Genomic DNA, 23,955 nt, shown 5'->3' on the forward strand with positions numbered 1-23,955 from the left:
ATGGTGGGTGCAAGCTTCAGAGAGGAGCAGGTGCTGCTGCTGCAGTCGTGCCTAAATAAAATGGCAGCCGGCACAGCAGGGAGGAGTGGTTGGGTCCTGCCACCTGCCGGCTACTTCTTAAAGGGACCCCACGCAGTTATGAAATCTTTGGGCAAAAGCCCCTTTGTATCCAAAAAAGTGGCTCAAGTAGCCAAGAGGAAGACTTCAGCCTGTCTCCTATCCAGGCAAAGTTGGTCTTGGAGATGCTAGGAGCCCCTCCCCTCAGGAAGACTTGATCAACTGACCTGTCTACCTGAGAGGAGGAGCTCCCATCAGCAAGGACTGACCCTGCCATGGCACCACCAAGAAGGGGAGTTCACACATAGGCTCAAACCCTCCTGTGCTCATCCATACATATGCTACCTAAAGTAGGAGAAAGGAAAAAAAGTGTTAGGTTTGATCTGTGTCTTGTATCTTCCGTAAGAAAGTTTTCGTCTGGCTCTCCCTAGGCTTGGGAAACTTTAGCTGTGCTACTTTAGAAAGCTGTAGGAGTGTGATTACTATATGAGTTTCTTAACCTTTTTCTGCCCAGTTCACAGGTGTACACATTTGGTCCCTGTTGCGTATATGCATCATTGGGCAGAAATGGCTTAACGTAGCTTCCAGTTATGAAAATGTACTCACTGAAATCTTTTCTTTTTTAAATCAAGGGCAAGCTTTTTACTTTTGTGAATGTTTTGTTTAAAAATGATGTACCGGAGACCCTCATTATTTGCAGGGATTCTGTTCCTGGAACAAATAACTGGTTTTCATGCCCACCCCCACCTCCAAACCTGACAGGAGCTGTGTTTGGTTGGGCCTGCAGAATTTTACTATAAAACTGGAAGTATTTTTTTTTTTTTGTATTTTGGGTCAGTCGTGTGCAACCTCTGTGGGCCTCAGAAAGCCTCCTGACCTGACTGGAGCTGTGCATCTGATTGGTCTTGAAGATGGGGGGGGGGGGTCATTCAGCTCCTGTGGATACCAAACCCGCAGATAATGCAGGCCCCCTGTATTTAAAACGTGGAGGAAATAGCACTCTACCCTGGCCTTCTCCTGAACATGGTCCTTTTTATGTAGGCCCTTTCTGCCTATCCTTAAAAACCACCTGGGGGAGAATTATCCTGGTTTCGAGTTTTAAATAGTCTTTCAGCACTACTTTTAAGAGGAAATCATTGTTAAGAGAATGTTTATTACTGCTTATTTGGCTGGCAAAGAAATGCTGGTATGAAGTCTGTCATGTCCTAAGTCTGTCCTGGCAGCGTTGCATTGGTGCAGGCGCAACAAGGGCCAAATGCCAAGTTTGTCCTGGCAAAGCAATGCTGATGCCGTCCTTCCCAGTAACATCCGCAGCAGCCACAGAAACACCAGTGCAGCCTGTTATCCACAGAGTGGTGTCCTGACGGCAGCATATTCTGCTGTGACATTGGTACGTTGTCCATGTGATGTCTAAGAAGCCAATCATCCCATCCAATCAGCCCTAACTCTGGTGGCTATAGAAGGGCCACCAGGGTAAACAGAGGAGGATGGAGCAGGTGCCAGACCAATGAATGGTCAATGCTGAGGGGTCATCTCCCTTCTTGTCATTGGTAATAAACAGGCACAACCCCCAACTAGTCAATCTTTCCTCGTTGAAACATTGTCATCTTTTGCATAGGTAGTTGCCATATACAGCAGTGTCTACCTCTCTGCCCCATTTGCAGATGTGGTTGTGCTCTGTCCCATGTACAGAGGCAATAGACCTCTGAATACCAGGTGGTGGGAACAAAAATCAGGACAATGGCTAATCATCTCAGCTTGTTCTAACTCTAGTTGCCAAGTTGACATGAAACATGGAACTGTGGTCTGTTCCTAAAGTAAAAGCAGAAGCTTTCACTCTTTCTTCCTCCCATGCAAGCTCATTCTTGTAATGTTAAACAATAGCTTAGCATTACTTAGGGATGAATAGGATCACTGTCATTAGAAAGTTGTTTTGAACATATTCTGACAGAAAATGTGTTTTAAAATGGTACTTTTTGGTTTAGTTAGGAAAAAAATGTGATTCTGATAACCTACACAGCACAAGATTATATGGCAGTTTGGGTTATATTGCTTTTAATAAAAATGTAGTTCTGTGTTGCAGACTTACTAAAATAGCTAACTTTCTTTCAGATTTTTTTTTTTTTTGCCTATTGCAAGTAAAGGGGTGTCATTTGTCTATTAAAAACCCATCTCTGCAAATGAAAGTCTTTAGTTTGGGCAGGAATGTTTTGAACAGTTACATTGAAAAAATAAAATTAGTCTTAATTTTTTTACCTGAAAATGAAAGAGCCACTACTAAAGATTATCTCCTCAACTCTTTCCAACTGAATGTTTTTGTTTTTATTGCATGTAAACGGCTTTGAAATGCCTCAGCCTGGAATGAATACAAATAATCCAGTAAATAGACTATTGCTTTACCAATATATTTTATTATCAGCTCCTTCTATCAGAAGTCAGCAAACTCAGTTCTTTATATTTGTCAAAGTAGAAATAAAAATTTAACAATACAGTATGTAGAAATCAACCCAGATTGTCTTGGGCTAAGGTAAGATAATTCTACATAGCATTCTGAAAACACTTTTCTATATTCTTTTCTATGTGCTGCTCTAATTAATACAATGGGATAGAAGGTATGCAATGACAGGCACTTGTAAATGTATACGGTTTGACTGCAAACCTCAGATATAAAGCTTTTCTCAAAGAGTTCCCTGATCATGTCCAACTTTCCTTCCAAAGATCCATTTAAAATAAAGTATCCTTTTTGTTGTTGTTGCATTTGTTCAATGACATTTTAATGAAGTTGGGATATTGCATAGGTTCTTGTGAGCCCATGTACGATAAAATCAACCTTAACTTCATTAGTTTAACTCCAACATATGTAGCTTTTGAAAAAACCAAAACTTTGGAAAATAACATCTCAAACTGGTTGTATACCACCTTTCCTTCTGATAATGCATTCCTGAAAATGGCTAGCTTTGGGAATTAATAGTTACTTAGGGTGCTAGGCTGTGGTGAATCTGAGCCCACTGCATTTATTTTGCCAGTACAGTTTAACTGTCTTCATAATGGGATACTCCAGTCCTCTACTTTGTATTACCCAGTGACGTTTAGAATAAGAAACACATCCTTATGGTTTCTTCTTTAGATGATTTGTTCCTTTTCTAAGCAGGTGAGTATAAAGGGCAATTGTTGTTAATTGCATTGTAAATACATTTGTGTCTCTTTGTTTTAAAGCCTGAGACAGCGGCAACACTGAAGCGCACAGTGGAGGCTTTGATGGAGAGAGGAGCAGTGGTGAGGAATCTGGAAAACCTGGGAGAAAGAGCACTACCATATAAAATCTCAAAACATAATCAACGGCACACCAGAGGAGGGTATGAGTAACAATAAGCTTTTATAGACTTTGTTAAGAAAGAATGCTTACGGCCATGATCCAAAGAGAAGCTGTGAATGTCGGAAAGAGAAGTGCATGCAGCTGGAAGCAGGCTGTTGTCTCTGCAGCTGCTTCCTGCAGCTTAAGAAACAAACTGGCTGCCAGTCAAAGCTGTGCATTGCCATTCTCCCCCGCATGTATATCGGACCTTCTTTGGACAGTAGCCCATGATCAGAAATGATGGTTGAGATCCTAACTTCCACATAATGTAATTGAGATAGCCATTGTGTTTCATATTTTAAAATGTTAATCTCTTTCCTGTATCTTTGTTCCCAAAAATGAATCTGTTGTGTTAAATCAGCTTCAGGATGTGTTGCACTAAGATTTGGGTAGAGAAAGGCATTGTGCAGATTTGGGTAGAGAAAGGCATTGTGCATATTGATCAGCTAATAAAGCAATGTAGTAAAACATTGACCCATATTGTACATTTAAGACTACTGCTTTTGACAATTGAAATATGTTGCCTTTATGTAGGCTCTTCAATGTAACACTTTTGCCAAAACCAGTCATTTGAGAGTAGTTCCGGACTGACATGTCCTCTGATCTGAACCAAAGTATAGTTTTGAGACTATTTTAATGGTGCTATTCTTTGTTAAAGTTCACTTTGTATGCTTAAATGAACAAAGAAAGTTATTATTTCCATAGTAAACGTCTTCAGCAAAACAAAATCTATTGCCTTGTCATCATTGAAAAATTCAAGATGCTTTAGAGATGTGGTGTGGATGGACTGCAGAATGGACTACAGAATTTAGCCTCTTAATTGCTCAATATTGTTTTTTTTCAGTTTAAACTCCCTGAGAAAACCTTTTGAAAGAGAACTGCCTCCTGGCAAGGATATATAAGTGTTGCTAGGCAACTAGCATTATACAGAGTTGGCATACTGTAATCAAAATAATAATTTTATGTCTTTCTCTGTACCATTTGAATATAAGTATGTATGTGACTTAGGGGGCAATCTGTGCAGTTCAGTACTATTGTGCAAACTGCAGAGATCTCTCTAAGTGGGCAGCCACTCAAAATGTGCTCAGATTAGGTATTGGCAACCTTCAGTCTCGAAAGACTATGGTATCGCACTCTGAAAGGTGGTTCTGGAACAGCATCTAGTGTGGCTGAAAAGGCCAATCAGGGAGTGACAATCCCTTCCACACCAGGAGCAAGGGCAGTCTGTCCCTGGACTGTCTCCCTGGCTATGGGCCTTCCTTCTTTGCCTCAGACTGCTGGCAAAGTGTCTCTTCAAACTGGGAAAGGCCATGCTGCACAGCCTGCCTCCAAGCGGACAGCTCAGAGGCCAGGGTTTCCCACCTGTTGAGGTTCATCCCTAAGGCCTTCAGATCCCTCTTGCAGATGTCCTTGTATAGCAGCTGTGGTCTACCTGTAGGGCGCTTTCCTTGCACAAGTTCTCCATAGAGGAGATCCTTTGGGATCCGGCCATCATCCATTCTCACGACATGACCGAGCCAACGCAGGCGTCTGTTTCAGCAGTGCATACATGCTAGGGATTCCAGCACGTTCCAGGACTGTGTTGTTTGGAACTTTGTCCTGCCAGGTGATAACCGAGAATGCGCCGGAGGCAGCACATGTGGAAAGCGTTCAGTTTCCTCTCCTGTTGTGAGCGGAGAGTCCATGACTCGCTGCAGTACAGAAGTGTACTCAGGACGCAAGCTCTGTAGACCTGGATCTTGGTATGTTCTGTCAGCTTCTTGTTGGACCAGACTCTCTTTGTGAGTCTGGAAAACGTGGTAGCCGCTTTACCGATGCGTTTGTTTAGCTCAGTATCGAGAGAGTTTCGGAGATCGTTGAGCCAAGGTACACAAAGTCATGGACAACCTCCAGTTCATGCGCAGAGATCTCTAAGTGGGCAGCCACTCAAAATGTGCTCAGATTAAGATTTTTAAAAAACCCACAACTCTTCTGTTTTTCACTGTGTGGACTTTTGAACAAAGCATCAGCCCAGCTTTGTTTCCAGTGGAAGAATACTGATGGAAACAGATTATTGCTTCATATGTTGCAAATGTCCTAAATAGGAGGCTCTCCTATGCAGGAAAAAATATGAAATGTTTTACAGATAGAAACTTGCTGGAAAGATGCAGCAAACTCACTAGCTCCTCTATCTTTTGTATTGTCTACTTAGCCTGGGGAGGATAGGGAAGTATTACTGTGGCTGCAATCCTAACCCAACTTTCCAGCACTGACATAAGGGCAGTGAGGCTCCAAGGTAAGGGAGCAAACATTGCCTTACCTTGAGGAGGCCTTCATGACTGCCCCTCAACTGCAGGGTGCAGCACATGCCCCACTGCCACAGCTATGTCAGTGCTGGAAAGTTGTTTAGGATTGCACCCTGTATTTGTGATGCTGAGAGCCAAGCCTGGAATAAGTACTATAGTTTTTGCTATGGCTGAATGGGGTTGGGTGTAAATCATCACTTATTCACCACTAGTATTCTTCCTATAAAACTGTAATGAATATAGTTGCACAGAATCCTGTTCAAGGATTGTACAAGTTAAGGAATTTTGATTCTGGATCTGCTGTTACATTCTAGAATCTGAAGCAATACTATCTCCCTGGTAGTGTGAAATGTTTGTGAGAAAATTATGAGTGGGTAAAATTGAATGGGTCTGCTATTGAAAGAAATCAGCTTCTTTCACAATAAAAGAATGGCTCATAAAATCATTGTTGCAGAGTGCTGGACTGAGTAATACTGTTCATTGAGTATCTCTCATGCCTGACAACTTTGGCAGATAATGACCTATATTATTTTGGAATACTTATTATAGTTATGCTACATTGGAAAGAACTTCATTCTTGCAATGTTGGCATGTATTCTTGTATCATTGTTTGAACAATGAATTAACTTAAAAAAATCTGTTTCAACTTAAATTGAATACAAACTAGAGATATGTTATAAGTAAACCAAAAGGCAATAATTGAAATTAGGTTGCATTTGATAGAGTTGCAATAATCAACTAGTATTTTGCTGTACTACCATCCATTATGTTTGCTTACAAAGTTGTAAGTAGTTGTGTTGGTCACATAGAGGCAAAAATACCCACAGACCACACAGTAGCTCAATACTTCTGGACCAGCTAAAAAGTAGTCAGCAGTAAGCTTCTGAGTTTTCAAGGACTCTTCATCAGGCTAGATGGTAAGCAAAAACACAGGGTCAGTAGAAAAGAAAGGGCTTGTTGGAAGTACATACCCAACATTACATGCTGAGGGTTGCTGGGATAAAAAGACAACAAATGGCTATATCCCTGTATTTTGGAAATATGAAGTCCAAGAGTTAGTCAGATATTACATTTGCTTAAAAATACTAGTTGGAAATGTTATGGCTTGTACATACAAGAATAGGGTCTGATGCTGTTTTTTGGGGAACGCAGAGAAAGATTGGGGCGTGGGAGGGAAAGCAATGTACAAAGCCAGTGCTGGTGATTTCAATGAATTTACAACCACCTGGGCTTGCATTATAGACTACATATGTAGTTTAAATCTATACAGTGAAAATATGAATCACTTTTTGTAAAACATAAGAATGTGGAAATGGTCTTGAAACAAATTTGTCCTTAAATGGCCTTGCAGTATTCCAGAAAAAAATGAAAGACAAAAAACATCTGGGTTTTTTAAAGTCCAGTTGTAGACATAATTGTCTGGAATATGATAGTTATCTGACAGATTGAATCATGAAACACACTTGCTTTGCACAAGGAATTTTTTTTCTGGGTGCGTTTAATATAAATAGATTTTTGTTCAATATTAGAAATTGTCATGAGCTGATATGAGCAGCTAGATATGTATGACTACGCTTTGCTATGGACTTTTCTGTTTCTGCTAAGCTTAAGAATACTATAAAACTAAACACAATTTGATTTTTTTGGGCTTGGAATACACCCTGTACTTCCAAATCAGAACTTCTGATGTTTGTTTTGCCAACTCTGTAAACGCTTAATTCATATTTGCATAAATAGTGACTAAAATCCTCATCCAGTGAGCAACTGCAGATCTTCTCTTAGTGCCTGTAGAGGTCTTTGACCTGATGCTGGATTCTGGCTCTAACCCCTTGTCCAGGTGGGGGTGTGTCCTTGTTTGGAAGGCAGATGTGGCTGACCTGGAGAGCCCTGTTTGTATTGCATTAGAATACTGAGGGGAGGGAATTTAACTTCCATCAAATTCTAATCATGTTTCAGGCACTTAAAAAGGGACATTTGATATTTTTGACACTGGTTCCCAGTTTGGCTCTTGCTTAATGGAGTACAAGAAGCAATTTCCACTGTAGCAATGTTAATAACGGAAGGCATTGTGGAGGATGGGAAGGATGAGCTATTCCTATATTATCCTTGGTTGTGCCTTTTGACCAATCAGAAAATTAATGGAAAAAATACACAAAAAATGCAGCGTTGTGACAAAACCATTAGCTGTATGAAACCTCCCTTCTTTCTGCACTGGAGCTAGGCCATGGATCTCTATCTCTACTCTTGCAATCATTTGTATTAATTTTGACTTGGTGCAGGGCTTAAAAATTATGATAGTTTATTTTAAAAAATGAAGTTCATTTTTATGTCTTATACCCTATGAGACATGGACATTTTCTGGTCTCTATCTCAATCTGAATTTCCCTTGAGCATTCAGTCATACTAGATCAGCTGAGAACTGTTTTCCCAACAGGTTTCTAAAGAATGCCTTGCTCCAGGTGCTTTTATGGTATTGATTAACTTTCAAAAGTCCCTTTTGGGAATATGGTTGTTTTAGAATCTTAATATTTTTTTTTGGCCTGGATGCGGTTAGAAACCCAGTTCTCCCTCTTCCACCTATACTTTGACCTGAAATGACTATTCAGTGAAAATTTCATTTAACTCATAAGTAGTAAATTTAATATTTTGGTAGCAAAAAAGAAAATTATCCAGTAGATTGTTTCATTCTATCTAATGGTCCTTGGTGGTCCTTGCTAATTTTTGGAGATAAAACAGGGCCATCAAACAAAATGGGGTTTCTGCCTAGCTTCCCCTCCCCCAAGGTATGCAGAAGTAGATTTCTTGCAAAATTACCCTCAAATGGGCAAGAAATGAGAGTACATTAGAATGCCACATGCACAAAGGAGCAAGCAAGCTGCAAAGGCTTTTGTCAACTTCTTATTCTAAGACATGGTTACCAAACCAACTTAGTTGGTAACCAAAATTTACCATAATAGCTATAGTATCTACAATGAAACAATGGAATATTCCTGATTAGTTTCTGCACTGGTTGAGTTGCTTGCAGAGAGCTGGAGCTGGTGTTCCTCAGTTCTGCCTTGCAAATGAAGAACACACATCTGTAGTATTACTCCTGGTTTTTCTCCTCCCCAACTCTTTCTTTCCTCCCTTCACCCTTACCAAGTTTTGTTAGTTCACATGAGAAGGGATAGGTATACTATTTACATGTTCATTCACAGCTCATTGCTTTTAAATGAAAGCAGATGTGAAGCTGTTGTGCTCATGGTAGAGCTTTGGGGGCACAAAAATACAGTTGTTGGCTTGAGAACATTTTCCCCTGGAAGACACAGGTCTTACTCTGCAGCCAAATAGTTGCTTTTTCTTTCTTGGTTTTGGGTAAGCATACAGAAAGCAAAGGGGGAAAAAGCAGGCCCTCTCTGAAGGATGGCCTCTTGATCATAGATAGAGATCCATGGCCTAGTTCTAGTGCAGAATGAAGGGAGGTTTCATACAGCTATTGGTTTTGTCACAATGTTACATTTTTTGTGTATTTTTTCCATTAATTTTCTGATTGGTCAAAAGGCACAACCAAGGATAATGTAGGGATAGCTCATCCTTCCCATCCCCCTGCAATGCCTTCAGTTATCAACAGTGCTGCAGTGGAAATTTCCACTGCCTGCCTATTTGAGCAGCAGAAAACAAGTTACCAGAAAACAGAAATCAAGTTCCGTACTAACCTTTTGGGGACAGAATCTGTTTCCTTTTTAAAGGCACAGTAGGAAGTAACACACTGTTCATATGGAGAATTTAGAGAAATGTAGAAAGGGGAGATATTGTGAGTTCATGATAATAATTGCCAGAGGATGCAAATGTACAGGTATCGGTACCTGCAGGAAAATGTTCAGTTAAATGCATGTGCAGGCACATGCACACAGACTAATTTCTCTTTCCCATGTTTGCCATAAGTACTAATCAAGACAAAATGTTGCAGATTTTCCATAAAGCTGTGGAATTGGTCTCTTTCAATCAAGAGTCAGCTAATACTAGGTCCCTAAATCAGCAATATTGGTTGATTTTTGCCTTTGAGATTTCAGATTGAGAACTTCTGTACTTGTGAGTTTGCTGGATCACCGTGAGCCATGTAAATCTGTTGTATGTGGGTTTCTTTTATTCATTTATTGGTGTGTCTTTTCTTATTTTATTCCTTTGGGAGAAATTTCCTGTTGCACATAGCACCAGCACAATAGTATTGTTAATTTGAAAGGTCTACATTAAGGCTTTAGCAGCAAACAGCTTTTTCTGAGCATCTGTGTGACTGAGTTATTTGTAGGGCTTCACAGTTGGTTCATTTAATTGAACAAAGTAGTTTTGATCAAAAATGTGCTCTTGATTAATTCAAAAGCAGACTTATTTTTAGTGCTTTCAAGCACTGTGGATGAGAGGAACCCTTTAAGAGGCATTCCCCATTTATCTCACAAGAGGGAATACCTCTTCAAGATGATGCTTGCTATGGCACATGTGCGTCATAAAGTATCAGTTTCCTTAAAACTATTGCTTTTATACTGTATTATCCAGATTTATGTAGATTTAACTGTTGGTTTGATGTAAGTTTCTACAATTAATTGACTAATTAGATGACAGCCATATCATTTGCCATTCTAGGATATTATTTCAAGTTTTGTATAACAACACTGATGGCCATGTCCATTAAGGAAAAAGCAGTTTGGAAGGGGGGTTTTGAGTAGGAGAAACTGGAGGTATTCAACCCTTCACTTATCAGCCAGTTTCCCACTGCAACTCCTTCTTTCCCCTGCTTCTCCCTCTACCCCCCAAATTTCCAGGTGTGTGTTTGCCCTTGTAACTAGAATGCTTGTGGTGGTGATGAGGAAATTGCAGTTGCTTGAAACTTGTAGAAATGGTGGGAGGAAGATGGCTTAAATCAGTGGTTCTTAAACTCTCAGGGAACACAATTGGAAGTGGAGTGCAATCACTACACTTTCACTTTTACAAGGCTGGGGAGCCTTGCAGATGCTCGCTTAGGGCTCCCCACACCCCCAGGACGCTGCTGCAGGAAGTGGCGAGTACATCCCAGTCCCTGCAGCCCCCTTAGTGATGCAATTATGGGGATTGCATCACTGCCTCCCTACCCACCCCTGCAAGAACTTACTGATTTAACTCACCCTCTTCCCACCATTTCTACAAGTTTCAAGCAACCACCCGCGTTGTCTGGCAGCGAGACCAGCAATGCAATGCGGCAAGCAGCAGGAGTCTCAGCTTTGCAGGCAGAACTCCAGCCTGTGCTTTTTGCATACTCAGAAAAGCCCTGCTGTCTGCCCTGAGTCTCTTACCAGTGTGTGTTGCATTGTGTCTGGCCTCCCAATCCAGATGTAACTAGCAATGACATTATCAGTTACTTCTGATGGTTCTTCCAATAGATGGGCTGTGCAAAGTGGTACAGTGGGGGACAGACACTGAGAAACACTGCCATATGCAGTTTGAGTTGGCATCCTTCAGTCTCGGAAGACTATGGTGTCACGCTCTGAATGGTGGTTCTGGAACAGAGTGTCCTCTCCAGTGCACAAAGCCTGGGTAAAGTAGGTATGGAGCATAGGCTGTTACCCATGCAGCAAATCCCCCCTCTCCACGTCACTGAAATGGTCCAATGGAAAGGCAGAGGCCAATACGGTTGGTTCCAGCGGCGTCGCAGGAGTTGCCAGAACGTGACTGTGTTCAGCCATGAACTGCCTCAGGGACTCCGGCTCCTGATTTTGCCTCGAGGTTGACTCCTGAAGCCTTTTCCATAACTGGATGTAGCCACAAGGCAGTGGAGGTTTGGGATCAGAGTTTTCCTTCTCTCAGATGAGCTGCCTTCCCAGGCTGACGAGCCCCATCTACCCGGTATATATACTATGTATATAGTATATAGTATAGTATATACTATATACTATATATATATAATCCATATATATACTATGCAGTATATATGTGGATTATAGTATAAAGTGTGTGTACATTTTCTTGAGATGCCCAGTAGGTGACTTTTCTATTGTCAGAGGTACAATAATACATTAGCTTTTAAATAGTGGGGAGTTTGTGTTGCTTTATTAGTGTGCGTTATAAAAGCTAAGTAAAAGCATGATTGCAACAGTAGTCTGAAAACTACGTTCTAAGGATGGTTCTATGATTTCAGTCAATTAAAATCTGTTGAGTTGTTTTTCTCTTTTGAGGAGCTTCAAGTAAAATTTGAATTTGAAAAATATGTAGTGATAATTATTAAAGCTTAAAAACTGTTGGCACTTGGTTTTATTTGTTAACTGTGTTTTCTTTATTTCTAGGTACTTTCTGGTTGACTTTGAAGCTCCACCAACAACTGTTTCAGCTGTGACGGGCCATTTAGGACGTGATATTGATATAATCAGATCTACGATCCTCAAGCATCGTGTAGCAAAAACAGAAGAATGTGTGGGCATAATCCCAGTCAACTATGAAGATAGATTAATTACAAAGAGTAAATAAGTACATTCTTCCAAAACTGTTACCATTAATTTGAGCCCAGTTGTAAGCATCTACAGTTTATATAAATGTGAGCTAGTCACAGTATGCTATTTCAGCAGCTTTCAGATGTTGCAAATTGGACTTCATCTCTATTCATACATGATGCCAGTTTGAAAATTATATTATAGTTGTTCACGGTATTGTAATTTTCCTAGCCCCTGAAAAACAAGTAAGGCTTGCAAGTAAATATGCATTCTAGACCAAACTGTAAAACAAGGTGTTTTTCATTCTGGAATTTTCACACTTTGTGCGCTGACACAGTGGTCATATTCTTTTGTAGCGTAAATACTATAAAATGACAAGAGAAAATATGTTGACAAAGGTTATAAAGTTGTAAAAAAGCCACTTATAAATAATTTCTAATGGATATAAAAGGGACACAAAATGTTACTGTAACATTGCCTTATGTGAATCCTGTTCTCTGCCATACCAGTTCAGCAAATGCAGAGATTTGATTTGATTTTAGTAACAACTGCTGTTAGGTCTAGCTCATGGAACTTCAGAACATGATGTGGATACATTTAAAAATACGTTGTGTTGGTTTTTGATTTTTCCCCCCAAATAGGATTTAAGTGATAACTCACATAATCTTAAATGTAACATTTACTGGCTTCTCCCAGTTCTTATTGTGGCAGAGGAATGGAGAAGAAGATACTCAATACTAGTATTTCCTCCCCCCTTCAAAACTGGTTTCATTGATGGATCAATAAAGCATTGAGAATTTCTTCATTTTATTCTCGTTTGTTTTCCTTTTGGGTTTTTTTTTCCATGAAGATTTCCAGTGGTGTTCCATCTTAAGCTGAGAAGAGTTCTTATTTGAGCTTATAGCTCCTGGAGTTCCTCCTTACCTATGAAACAAACTTTATATTTGGGGTAGAAAAAAAGAATACATACATTTAAGTGAATTAATGTTGTGGCTGCTTTTATTATTGGACCACATGCATGATACTAGTAAAAGCTAGTATTTAGGTAATACAGTAACTTGCTCTTTTTACATTCGTTTATTATAATTCATTTCTCATGTAGGAGTAATTAGTATGAGATTAATCAGATCCCTTAAATAAACATTTCTTAGCAGTGCTACAGTATCACATGCTCTGAGGGTATTCACTAGATGGACGCTTGCAACTCTTAAAGTTTGATACATAATGCACTTAATTAGAAGCTATTTCATACTAGTACATATTCATTTCTTCCCATTTTTTTTCCTCCCTGATATACAGGGATATATTCTTTTTCTTTTCTAGATAGAAATAAACTCAGCCTGCTAGCCAGGGGAGCAATTTAGTTATTTTAAGCTGCTGGTATGAAACCGGTTAAAATTGGAATATAACTGGAGCTCTGTTTGGAGAATGCACTGCTTACCAATGGTCATATATTTTTTGGGTAATTGTGAATTTCTTTTTTTAGTTAGCTGAGCAAAGGGCTTGTCATGTTCAAGATTTAAAGCCCTGGAATAAGTCCTCCATGTGAAAATGCACTACCACTTTCAAAAATATTGAGTAGTTGGCAGCTCCCTTCATATATAATCTGTGGTACAAACGCTTTTGCAAAAAATAAATGCCTGTGAGATTTCTCTAAGAGCAAGCTTTGTGGGAAGGCGGGAGAGATGGGGTGGTGAGCACTGCAGGCTTGGTGCCTGATACGAAGGCTTTTACCTCACTGCTGACCTTTTGGTTGGTGGTAAATCAAATAGCCCCATTGCAGGGCTCCTCCCTTTACCCGAGGTGTCACGTGGGTGTGCAGGATGTGGGTTTGCAGGATGTGGCGGCAGCTGTTTTTGGTGCTGCCGCAGCCGCGCACCCCAGGAGCTCAGGATTGGGCTCTAAGGTAGCAGACTCCCCCCACAGAGCAGTAAGCTTGGTTCATGCGGGGGAGGAGTTTTCACGGTCACTGGATCAGCAGACAACCCAACCCCTATCAGAGGTGAAGGTTTCCAGAAAGACTTCAACCCTGTCAGAAAAAGGGTATGGAACGGTAAGCTCTTTTGCTTGGGGAAAGGTTTTTTGGCAGACAGCAGTCCTGAGTTTGGAGACTGCTGTTTTAGATTATTACTATAGATCTTCCATAGCTGAGCCCTAGAATGGAAAGGAATTATGGAGCTGCACTCTGGGAATTCCTTGCTCTGATTAAGCCCTGCTTCTGGAGGAGAACATTGGGAGGAGAAAGGGGTGAATAAAAAGAGGACAAGGGAAGCCGAAAAGGCTAGTGATGCGGTTCAGATATGCACAAGAAAGTATTGAGTAGAGAAGAGCAGAGATCAGGCTTCTCATACATTGTAAATTATTACGAACATGGATGGCATAATGAGTTGTATCCAATAGTTTCTTTCCTTCACAGAAAGATCTTGCTACAGGAGGATGGAAACCTTAGGTCAGTGGTTTTCAGACTGGGACGTTGCGACGCCCCAGCCTGAGGGCCCTGGCCTCTTTCCCCTTAAAGGGCAGGGGCAGGGAGGAGGCAGTGGCATGATCCCCAGGATTGCGCCACTCAGGGAGGCTGCAGGGGCTTGGGTGCACTTACTCGAGCCTCCTGCAGCCTCCCAGGGGTGTGGGGAGCCCTGTGTGACCTTCTCCAAGGCTGCCCAGGTCAGGGAAAGTGAAAGTGGCGCGATTGCACCCCGCTCCGCTAAACCAGAAGTGGGGCGCGATTGCTCCACTTTCTCTTCTGTGAGGTCTGCAGGGACTGGGATGCACGCACCAGTCCCTGCAGCAGCTGTTCTGGGTGTGGGGAGCCCTGCACGAGTGCCTGCAGGGCTCCCCAGGTCAGGGAAAGTGAAAGTAAAGCAATTGTGCCCCACTTTTGGTTTAGTGGAGTGGGATGCAATCACTCCTCTTTCACTTTCCCTGACCTGGGGAGCCCTGCAGGTGATTGCACAGGGCTCCCTGCATTCCAGGACGGCTGCTGCAGGGACTGGTGAGTGCATCCCAGTCCCTGCAGCTTCTTGAGCAACATGATCCTGGGGATTGCCCTGCTGCCTTCCCCTTGCCCCTGCAAAGACTTACTGCGGGTTTCAAACTCCCTGAGAGTTTGAAAACAGCAGCCTTAGGTGATAACCTGATATATTACATTGAAATAACACTTCTAATAGCCTGTTGGAACAGGTTAGCTTTCAGTAATTTTCCAAATAAATGGTGTATCCATCACATCTGTGGTCTTGAATGCCAAATACTGCTCTTCTCAAGCACATAGTACAAGGTGTGGATCTTCTCCAGTAAATTGGTTTTCATCTAGATTTTGTTTATCTCACCTCTGGATTATTTAGATTAATGGAGCTTCAGAAATTAGAACACTTCACCATCAACATAGTAAACACAGAATCTGCTGGAATATCCCAAAACTGTTTTAAAGTTCTTCAGGAACACATGTATATGTATTGGCAACCTTCAGTCTCGAAAGACTATGGTATCGCGCTCTGAAAGGTGGTTCTGGCACAGCGTCTAGTGTGGCTGAAAAGGCCAATCCGGGAGTGACAATCCCTTCCACACCGGGAGCAAGTGCAGTCTGTCCCTGGTCTGTCTCCCTGGCTATGGGCCTTCCTTCTTTGCCTCTTAGCCTCAGACTGTTGGCCAAGTGTCTCTTCAAACTGGGAAAGGCCATGCTGCACAGCCTGCCTCCAAGCGGGCCGCTCAGAGGCCAGGGTTTCCCACTTGTTGAGGTCCATCCCTAAGGCCTTCAGATCCCTCTTGCAGATGTCCTTGTATCGCAGCTGTGGTCTACCTGTAGGGCACTTTCCTTGCACGAGTTCTCCATAGAGGAGATCCTTTGGGATCCGGCCATCATCCATTCTCACGACATGACCAAGCCAACGCAGGCGTCTCTGTTTCAGCAGTGAATACATGCTAGGGATTCCAGCACGTTCCAGGACTGTGTTGTTTGGAACTTTGTCCTGCCAGGTGATGCCGAGGATGCGTCGGAGGCAGCGCATGTGGAAAGCGCTCAGTTTCCTCTCCTGTTGTGGGCGAAGAGTCCATGACTCGCTGCAGTACAGAAGTGTACTCAGGACGCAAGCTCTGTAGACCTGGATCTTGGTATGTTCCGTCAGCTTCTTGTTGGACCAGACTCTCTTTGTGAGTCTGGAAAACGTGGTAGCTGCTTTACCGATGCGCCTGTTTAGCTCGGCATCGAGAGAATGAGTGTCGGAGATTGTTGAGCCAAGGTACACAAAGTCATGGACAACCTCCAGTTCATGCTCAGAGATTGTAATGCAGGGAGGTGAGTCCACATCCTGAACCATGACCTGTGTTTTCTTCAGGCTGATTGTCAGTCCAAAATCTTGGCAGGCCTTGCTAAAACGATCCATGAGCTGCTGGAGATCTTTGGCAGAGTGGGTAGTGACAGCTGCATCGTCGGCAAAGAGGAAGTCACGCAGACATTTCAGCTGGACTTTAGATTTTGCTCTCAGTCTGGAGAGGTTGAAGAGCTTTCCGTCTGATCTGGTCCGGAGATAGATGCCTTCTGTTGCAGTTCCAAAGGCCTGCTTCAGCAGGACAGCGAAGAAAATCCCAAACAAGGTTGGTGCAAGAACACAGCCCTGCTTCACTCCGCTTCGGATGTCAAAAGGGTCTGATGTGGAGCCATCGAAGACAACAGTGCCCTTCATGTCCTTGTGGAAGGATCTGATGATGCTGAGGAGCCTGGGTGGACATCCAATCTTGGGGAGAATCTTGAAGAGGCCGTCTCTGCTGACCAGGTCGAAAGCCTTTGTGAGATCTATGAAGGCTATAAAGAGTGGCTGTCGTTGTTCCCTGCATTTCTCCTGCAGTTGTCTAAGGGAGAATACCATATCAGTGGTGGACCTGTTGGCTCGGAATCCACACTGCGATTCTGGATAGACGCTCTCTGCAAGTACCTGGAGCCTCTTTAGTACAACTCGGGCAAACAGCTTTCCTACAACGCTAAGGAGAGAGATGCCGCGGTAGTTGTTGCAGTCACCCCTGTCACCTTTGTTCTTGTACAGCGTGATGATGTTTGCATCCCTCATGTCTTGAGGTACTCCACCTTCTCTCCAGCAGAGACAGAGGATTTCATGCAGCTCAGTGACGATGATCTCTTTGCAGCATTTTAGGACTTCAGCAGGGATGCTGTCTTTTCCAGGTGCCTTGCCAAAGGCAAGGGAGTCCAGGGCCACGTGAAGTTCTTCTAGGGTTGGTTCACTGTCAAGCTCTTCCAGCACAGGCAGGCACTCAATGTTGTTCAGTGCTTCTTCGGTGACTACATTTTCTCTGGAATATAGCTCAGAGTAGTGCTGCACCCAGCGTTCCATCTGCTGCGCCCGATCCTGGATGACCTCGCCTGTGGCAGACTTCAGAGGGGCAATTTTCTTCTGTGTTGGACCTAGGGCCTGCTTGATACCATCATACATCCCCTTGATGTTGCCCGTGTCAGCTGCTATCTGTATCTCGGAACAGAGCTGGAGCCAGTAGTCGTTAGCACATCTCCTGGCAGTCTGTTGGACTTTGCTGCGAGCAGTTCGGAGGACCTGCAGGTTGCGCTCACTGGGACAGACCTTGTATGCTGCTTGAGCTCTCCTCTTTTCCTCAATGACTGGTGTCAACTCCTCAGAGTGGGCTTCAAACCAGTCTGCCGCCTTGTTGGTCTTCTTGCCGAATATGGACAAGGCGGTGTTGTAAACGGTATTCTTGAAATGTTCCCATCTGCTGGATGCGTTTGCGTCGGCCGGGCCTGGAAGAGATTCCTCAAGCGCTTGTGCAAATTCCTCCACTTTTCTCTGATCCCGGGTCTTGCTGGTATCAATGCGAGGTCTTCCTTCCTTTTTCGTGTGATACAGTCGCTTTGTTTGCAGTTTCACTCTGCTGCACACCAGGGAGTGGTCAGTGTCGCAGGCAGCACCATGATAACTGCGTGTGATCTTGATGCTGGGAAGGCTGGAGCGTCTGGTGAGGATCAGGTCGAGCTGGTGCCAGTGCTTTGATCTTGGATGTCTCCAAGAGACTCTATGTTGGGGCTTTGTGTTGAAGAATGTGTTGCTGACACAGAGACCGTGATGACAGCAAAACTCTAGCAGGCGTTGGCCATTTTCGTTCATCCTCCCAGTGCCAAACTGACCTAAGCAAGTGGGCCATGAACTGTTATCAGCACCAACTCTAGCATTGAAATCGCCGAGGATGAACAATGGCTCTTTTACAGGGATTTTCTTGACAGTGGTGGCCAGGTCATCATAGAATTTGTCTTTGGCTTCTGCTGGAGACGACAGAGTCGGTGCATAAGCACTGATGAGAGTGATAGGTCCTGCTGATGACTGGAGCTGCAGGGACAAAATTCTTTCACTTCCCACAGTAGGTGGGATGATGGATTTCAGCAGGGTATTTCTGACCGCAAAGCCAACGCCATGTTCCCTGGTTTCGTTTGGTGGTTTTCCCTGCCAGAAAAATGAGAAATTTCTCTCCTTGACAGATCCGGAATCTGGCAGCCTAGTCTCTTGAAGGGCGACGATGTCCATCTGCAGTCTGCTCAGCTCCATGTCGATGACAGCTGTTTTGCGTGCGTCGTCTATTTCTTGCAGGTCATCAGAGAAGCCAGGTGTCATTGTCCTAACGTTCCAGGTGCCCAGCTTTAGGGCAGTAGTTTTCTGTTTTCTGTTGCATGGTGCAGAGTTGTCGATCCGCTTGTCGGTTTTCACCCTAAACCCCACGCACCCCATGAGGTTAACGGACCGTGGCGAGGCAACACCTTACTGGCTGGGGACTGCCCAGCTTAAGGCGGGCGGTAGCTGCCCAATGAGATGCAATGATCTCTCCCACCGTCGGAAGCAGCCCCTGGCGTCATGCTCTACGCCAATCGAGCGAAGACTTATAACCGGTAAACTGCTGCTTCCCGTGTTGTGCCGACGCCGTATGGCGAAGTTGGAGTGTCCTCTCCAGTGCGCGAAGCCTGGGTAAAGAAGGTATGGAGGATAGGCTGTTACCCATGCAGCAAATCCCCCCTCTCCACGTCGCTGGAATGGTCCAATGGAAAGGCAGAAGCCAATACGGTTGGTTCCAGCGGCGTCGCAGGAGTTGCCAGAACGTGACTGTGTTCAGCCATGAACTGCCTAAGGGACTCCGGCTCCTGATTTTGCCTCGAGGTTGACTCCTGAAGCCTTTTCCAGAACTGGATGTAGCCACAAGGCAGTGGAGGTTTGGGATCAGAGTTTCCTTCTCTTAGATGAGCTGCCTTCCTAGGCTGACGAGTCCCATCTACCCGGTTAAAATTAAAACTCCTGGTGCAGTACCTCAGTGCTAGTGAATTAAAATGTATTGCAGTCAGTGGATATTTGAATAGTTGTGAGACTGTTTTACAAGGTTCGGAGAATCTGCCAGTGTAGCACTCAATTTGTATGATTGGATGTACGATCACTCAATCATAAATCAGTTGCAGGTAAGCAACTTGACTGTCTACAGGAATTATGGCAACCAGCAGGTATAAATAGTACAATTAAACAGTATACTACAGTCTACTTGCTGTTTCTGAGTTAGGACTCAGTACAGTACTGCTAGGAGTACTAGAAAAGAAAATAGTCTCAAATTCTGCAAGATCGCTTCCTGTCACAGGAATAAGGGCCAACTGTACCAATTTTTTATATCCTGTCCTTCAATATTTCTAGGGTGGCTTACAGAAACAAAAACCTTTAAAACTACACAATATCAAAAAGAAAATCTATTTAGAGTATAAAGACAATCTCACTGGATGTTATAAAACTGGGGAAATATTTTTTAAAGTCTCTAACACCAAAAAGACATTAGAATAGACACCAAGTGAGCCTCCCTGGAGACAGCATTCTACAAGTGAGGCATCCCAGCAAGTCCCCACGTACCTTAGTAGGAGGAGGACCTTCAAAGATAAAGGTCTTAGCAGTCTGATGCAATATGAGGAAGTGCCATATGTCTCTGCTAAAAGATTCCTCATATTAAGATGGAAGCTGTTTGAGTTTAGAGCTCCACTTTCAAAGGTCAAATGCATTTTGAAGGTTACATGCAAATAATGGCAAAGGCTTAGTCACAAGCTTAAATATGCCCTTTGCTTAAAATTGATAGCCATGGTAAGAATTTCAATTTCAATTTACAGGAGTGTGCTGCTTAACAAGCACTTGCTTAACAATGGACTGCATATATGATGGTGGTCAAAGCACAATAAAAATGCTCTTAATGAGGCAATCGCATCTCCCATAGCCTGCAGCAGAGTCCATTTACACAACAGAGAGGCACTTAATGCAAAAAAGAGGCAATCTATCTCCAGTAGCTTGTGCAGCCAGCTAGTGGCTGGCAGAAAGTGTCTGTTTACACAACAAAGGCTATAGATTGGACTGAATGTTCACTTAATGACCTAATTGCATAACAACAGGGATAGGAAAACATATCCCTGTGGTTAAGTGGCACACACCTGTACTCCAAGAGCTGAATTACAGTAAATGCAACTGAACCGATGCATAACCATGTCCTGAGTATGCTCCTTAGCAGCATTTCAGAGTTAGCAAAGCTTAAGGGCAGGAGAGTTAAGTACACAGAGTGTACTTTACACAGAGTAAAGTATTACAAGTTTCTGGTGAGTGTGGGAGCATGCCCACTGAGCTCTGAGTTCAAACACAAGAACTGAAGCCATGCCCTTGACTTAAATCCGACCTAAACTGTTTGATCGTTCAACTTGTTAACTGTTAACTCACATGGAGTTTTTCAGATTGCAGCAGCCATTGACTGGGCATAAAATGTTTTCTTTAAAAATCCTGTCTGAATTATGTCTATCCCTCCATTGATGAGACATTATGCAAGATATGTGTTTGAGCAAAAAAGAGGGGGAAAAACGGTAAACAAATTGTGCAATAAATCAACCCAAGCAATTTTGATCTTGGTTGGATCTTTCTTCACCATGTTAGGAAGACAGAATTCCTGCCAAGGGACTTACTACTGCTTTGACTCTGGATGGGAAAGGCTTAGTTCCCAAGATACTTCAGAGCAAAGGTTAGACAGAAGGGCTCTGTTTGTTTGTAGGGAAGAAGCTTAATGAATGCAGCAGAATTTAAGAAACAGACAGTCAGTAGAATGCAATTTTCATTTGAAGGCCACTCGTGTTAATTCTGCCCAGCTTGTAGGTGCTTTTCATACATAACCTTTCAAATGTACATCTAAACTGTTCAGTGTGCATATGATCGGATGGGAACCTATGGATACATGGGTCAAAACTGCAGAATTGGTTTTGCATCCATCCGATCATACGCACTCTTGGCCTTCCTGCCACATGATTTGTGGAACAATCACAAATAATGATGGACTGAGGTGGTAAATTATTGCATGTTTCCTATTCATCCCCCGAGTTCAAGTACCTACAAAATTAGTTATAGTTTATATAGACAGATTTTATTTTATGATTCGTCCATAGGTAGGAATTTAGACAGCTGGGGATGTGAGAAGGAGGCTGAGGTTGTGAGGCGGGTGTCCCATGAAGGGGGTCTCTGGGGATCATCCGGCAGTGTGCCAAAGGTTCGCTGGTTGGTCTCTTGGGATCCCCTGGGTGGGTGTGTCCACCTCCCTGGGGTTCCCTGCAGGGAGAGCCTCAGACCAAGCCGGGGGAGGGGGTTCACAACACCCTTGTCCTCCTCTCTGCAGGAGGACCTGAAGCCCTTGGTCTTCAGGCAGGGGTTCCAGCTTCCTGCCTTCCCTCTCCAGAACTGCCTGTCATCACAGGCTTCCCTGCTTTTATCCTCCCCAGCCACACCCTCAGCTCCTCCTGTTCCTCCCTCTCTAGGCTTAAAGGGGCCCTGACCCTAGCTTGCTTCCCTCCTCTCTGGTGGTTAATGGGGATCCTGCCCTGCTTACTGCTCCGGTCAGGTGAGCCCTGGAGGGACTGTCAATCCCACCCAGCTGCCCTGCATCTCGCCTGGTCAGCTGGCAAGGTGGCAGTGGCTCTGTGGCTAGGCGGTTATGTTCCTGGCCCACAGCCAGGTAAGGCAGGGGTCGGACAAGGGCTTGACCCCTGACAGAGGTATATATTTTTCTTTACACGTGACTGTTTTTGCTACAAAAGACCAACAAGGCTATTCTGTAATTTAATAGAGAATGCCCCTTTTCCCAACCCAGATTACAAGGCTGCCTTTATAGTTGCAGGCTGATTTAGAGATGTGTGTTCATTCTGAGATGACTGTAACATCAGCTAGTGACTTGCATCACTTGCAAATCTGACTCCGTTGCTGATGTCACTTCCCGCCCTGAAAACCAGAAGTGCCATTTTTTGGCATTCAGAAGGCCTTCTGGGGACTGAGGAGGCTACAGGGCAGCTTCCCTGGCCCTTAAAAGGCTTTCTAAGGCCTTGAAAATAGGCCTGGTAAAAAATAAAAAAAATGGTGGCAGGGAAGTTCGCAGCATTGCCCCCCATGGGGTGGTGCCCCGAGGCGTTTGCTCCCCTGAGCCCCCCCCCAGGAATGCCAGCAGTAGGCAATCTTCAGTCTCGAAAGACTATGGTATCGTGCTCTGAAAGGTGGTTCTGGAACAGCGTCTAGTGTGGCTGAAAAGGCCAATTCGGGAGTGACAATCCCTTCCACACCAGGAGCAAGTGCAGTCTGTCCCTGGTCTGTCTCCCTGGCTATGAGCCTTCCTTCTTTGCCTCTTTGCCTCAGACTGTTGGCCAAGTGTCTCTTCAAACTGGGAAAGGCCATGCTGCACAGCCTGCCTCCAAGCGGGCCGCTCAGAGGCCAAGGTTTCCCACCTGTTGAGGTCCACTCCTAAGGCCTTCAGATCCCTCTTGCAGATGTCCTTGTATCGCAGCTGTGGTCTACCTGTAGGGCGCTTTCCTTGCATGAGTTCTCCATAGAGGAGATCCTTTGGGATCTGGCCATCATCCATTCTCACAACATGACCGAGCCAACGCAGGCGTCTCTGTTTCAGCAGTCTTCATAAATGACCTGGAGACAGGGTTGAGCAGTGAAGTGGCTAAGTTTGCAGACGACACCAAACTTTTCCAAGTGGTAAAGACCAGAAGTGATTGTGAGGAGCTCCAGAAGGATCTCTCCAGACTGGCAGAATGGGCAGCAAAATGGCAGATGCGCTTCAATGTCAGTAAGTGTAAAGTCATGCACATTGGGGCAAAAAATCAAAACTTTAGATATAGGCTGATGGGTTCTGAGCTGTCTGTGACAGATCAGGAGAGAGATCTTGGGGTGGTGGTGGACAGGTCGATGAAAGTGTCGACCCAATGTGCGGCGGCAGTGAAGAAGGCCAATTCTATGCTTGGGATCATTAGGAAGGGTATTGAGAACAAAACGGCTAGTATTATAATGCCGTTGTACAAATTGATGGTAAGGCCACACCTGGAGTATTGTGTCCAGTTCTGGTCGCCGCATCTCAAAAAAGACATAGTGGAAATGGAAAAGGTGTAAAAGAGAGCCACTAAGATGATTACGGGGCTGGGGCACCTTCCTTATGAGGAAAGGCTACAGCATTTGGGCCTCTTCAGCCTAGAGAAGAGACGCTTGAGGGGGGACATGATTGAGACATACAAAATTATGCAGGGAATGGACAGAGTGGATAGGGAGATGCTCTTTACACTCTCACATAATACCAGAACCAGGGGACATCCACTAAAATTGAGTGTTGGGCTGGTTAGGACAGACAAAAGAAAATATTTCTTTACTCAGCGTGTGGTCGGTCTGTGGAACTCCTTGCCACAGGATGTGGTGCTGGCGTCTAGCCTAGACGCCTTTAAAAGGGGATTGGACGAGTTTCTGGAGGAAAAATCCATTATGGGGTACAAGCC

The 23,955-nt window shown here is 43.8% G+C and overlaps 1 protein-coding gene across 1 annotated transcript in view; it reads left to right on the forward strand.

The window, feature by feature from the left end:
• The window catches only part of MRPS6 (mitochondrial ribosomal protein S6), a 36,939-nt gene extending 23,995 nt beyond the window's left edge, over nucleotides 1-12,944 (forward strand). The window contains exons 2-3 of the mRNA XM_066621843.1: nucleotides 3,274-3,413; nucleotides 11,991-12,944. Coding sequence (XP_066477940.1) covers nucleotides 3,274-3,413; nucleotides 11,991-12,171 — 321 coding nt within the window. The 3' untranslated portion in view covers nucleotides 12,172-12,944. The remainder of the gene's footprint in view (nucleotides 1-3,273; nucleotides 3,414-11,990) is intronic.
• Nucleotides 12,945-23,955: the final 11,011 nt, after the last annotated feature.

The sequence above is a fragment of the Tiliqua scincoides genome, chromosome 3 (genome assembly GCF_035046505.1).
Source record: "Tiliqua scincoides isolate rTilSci1 chromosome 3, rTilSci1.hap2, whole genome shotgun sequence".
Lineage (NCBI taxonomy): Eukaryota > Metazoa > Chordata > Lepidosauria > Squamata > Scincidae > Tiliqua > Tiliqua scincoides.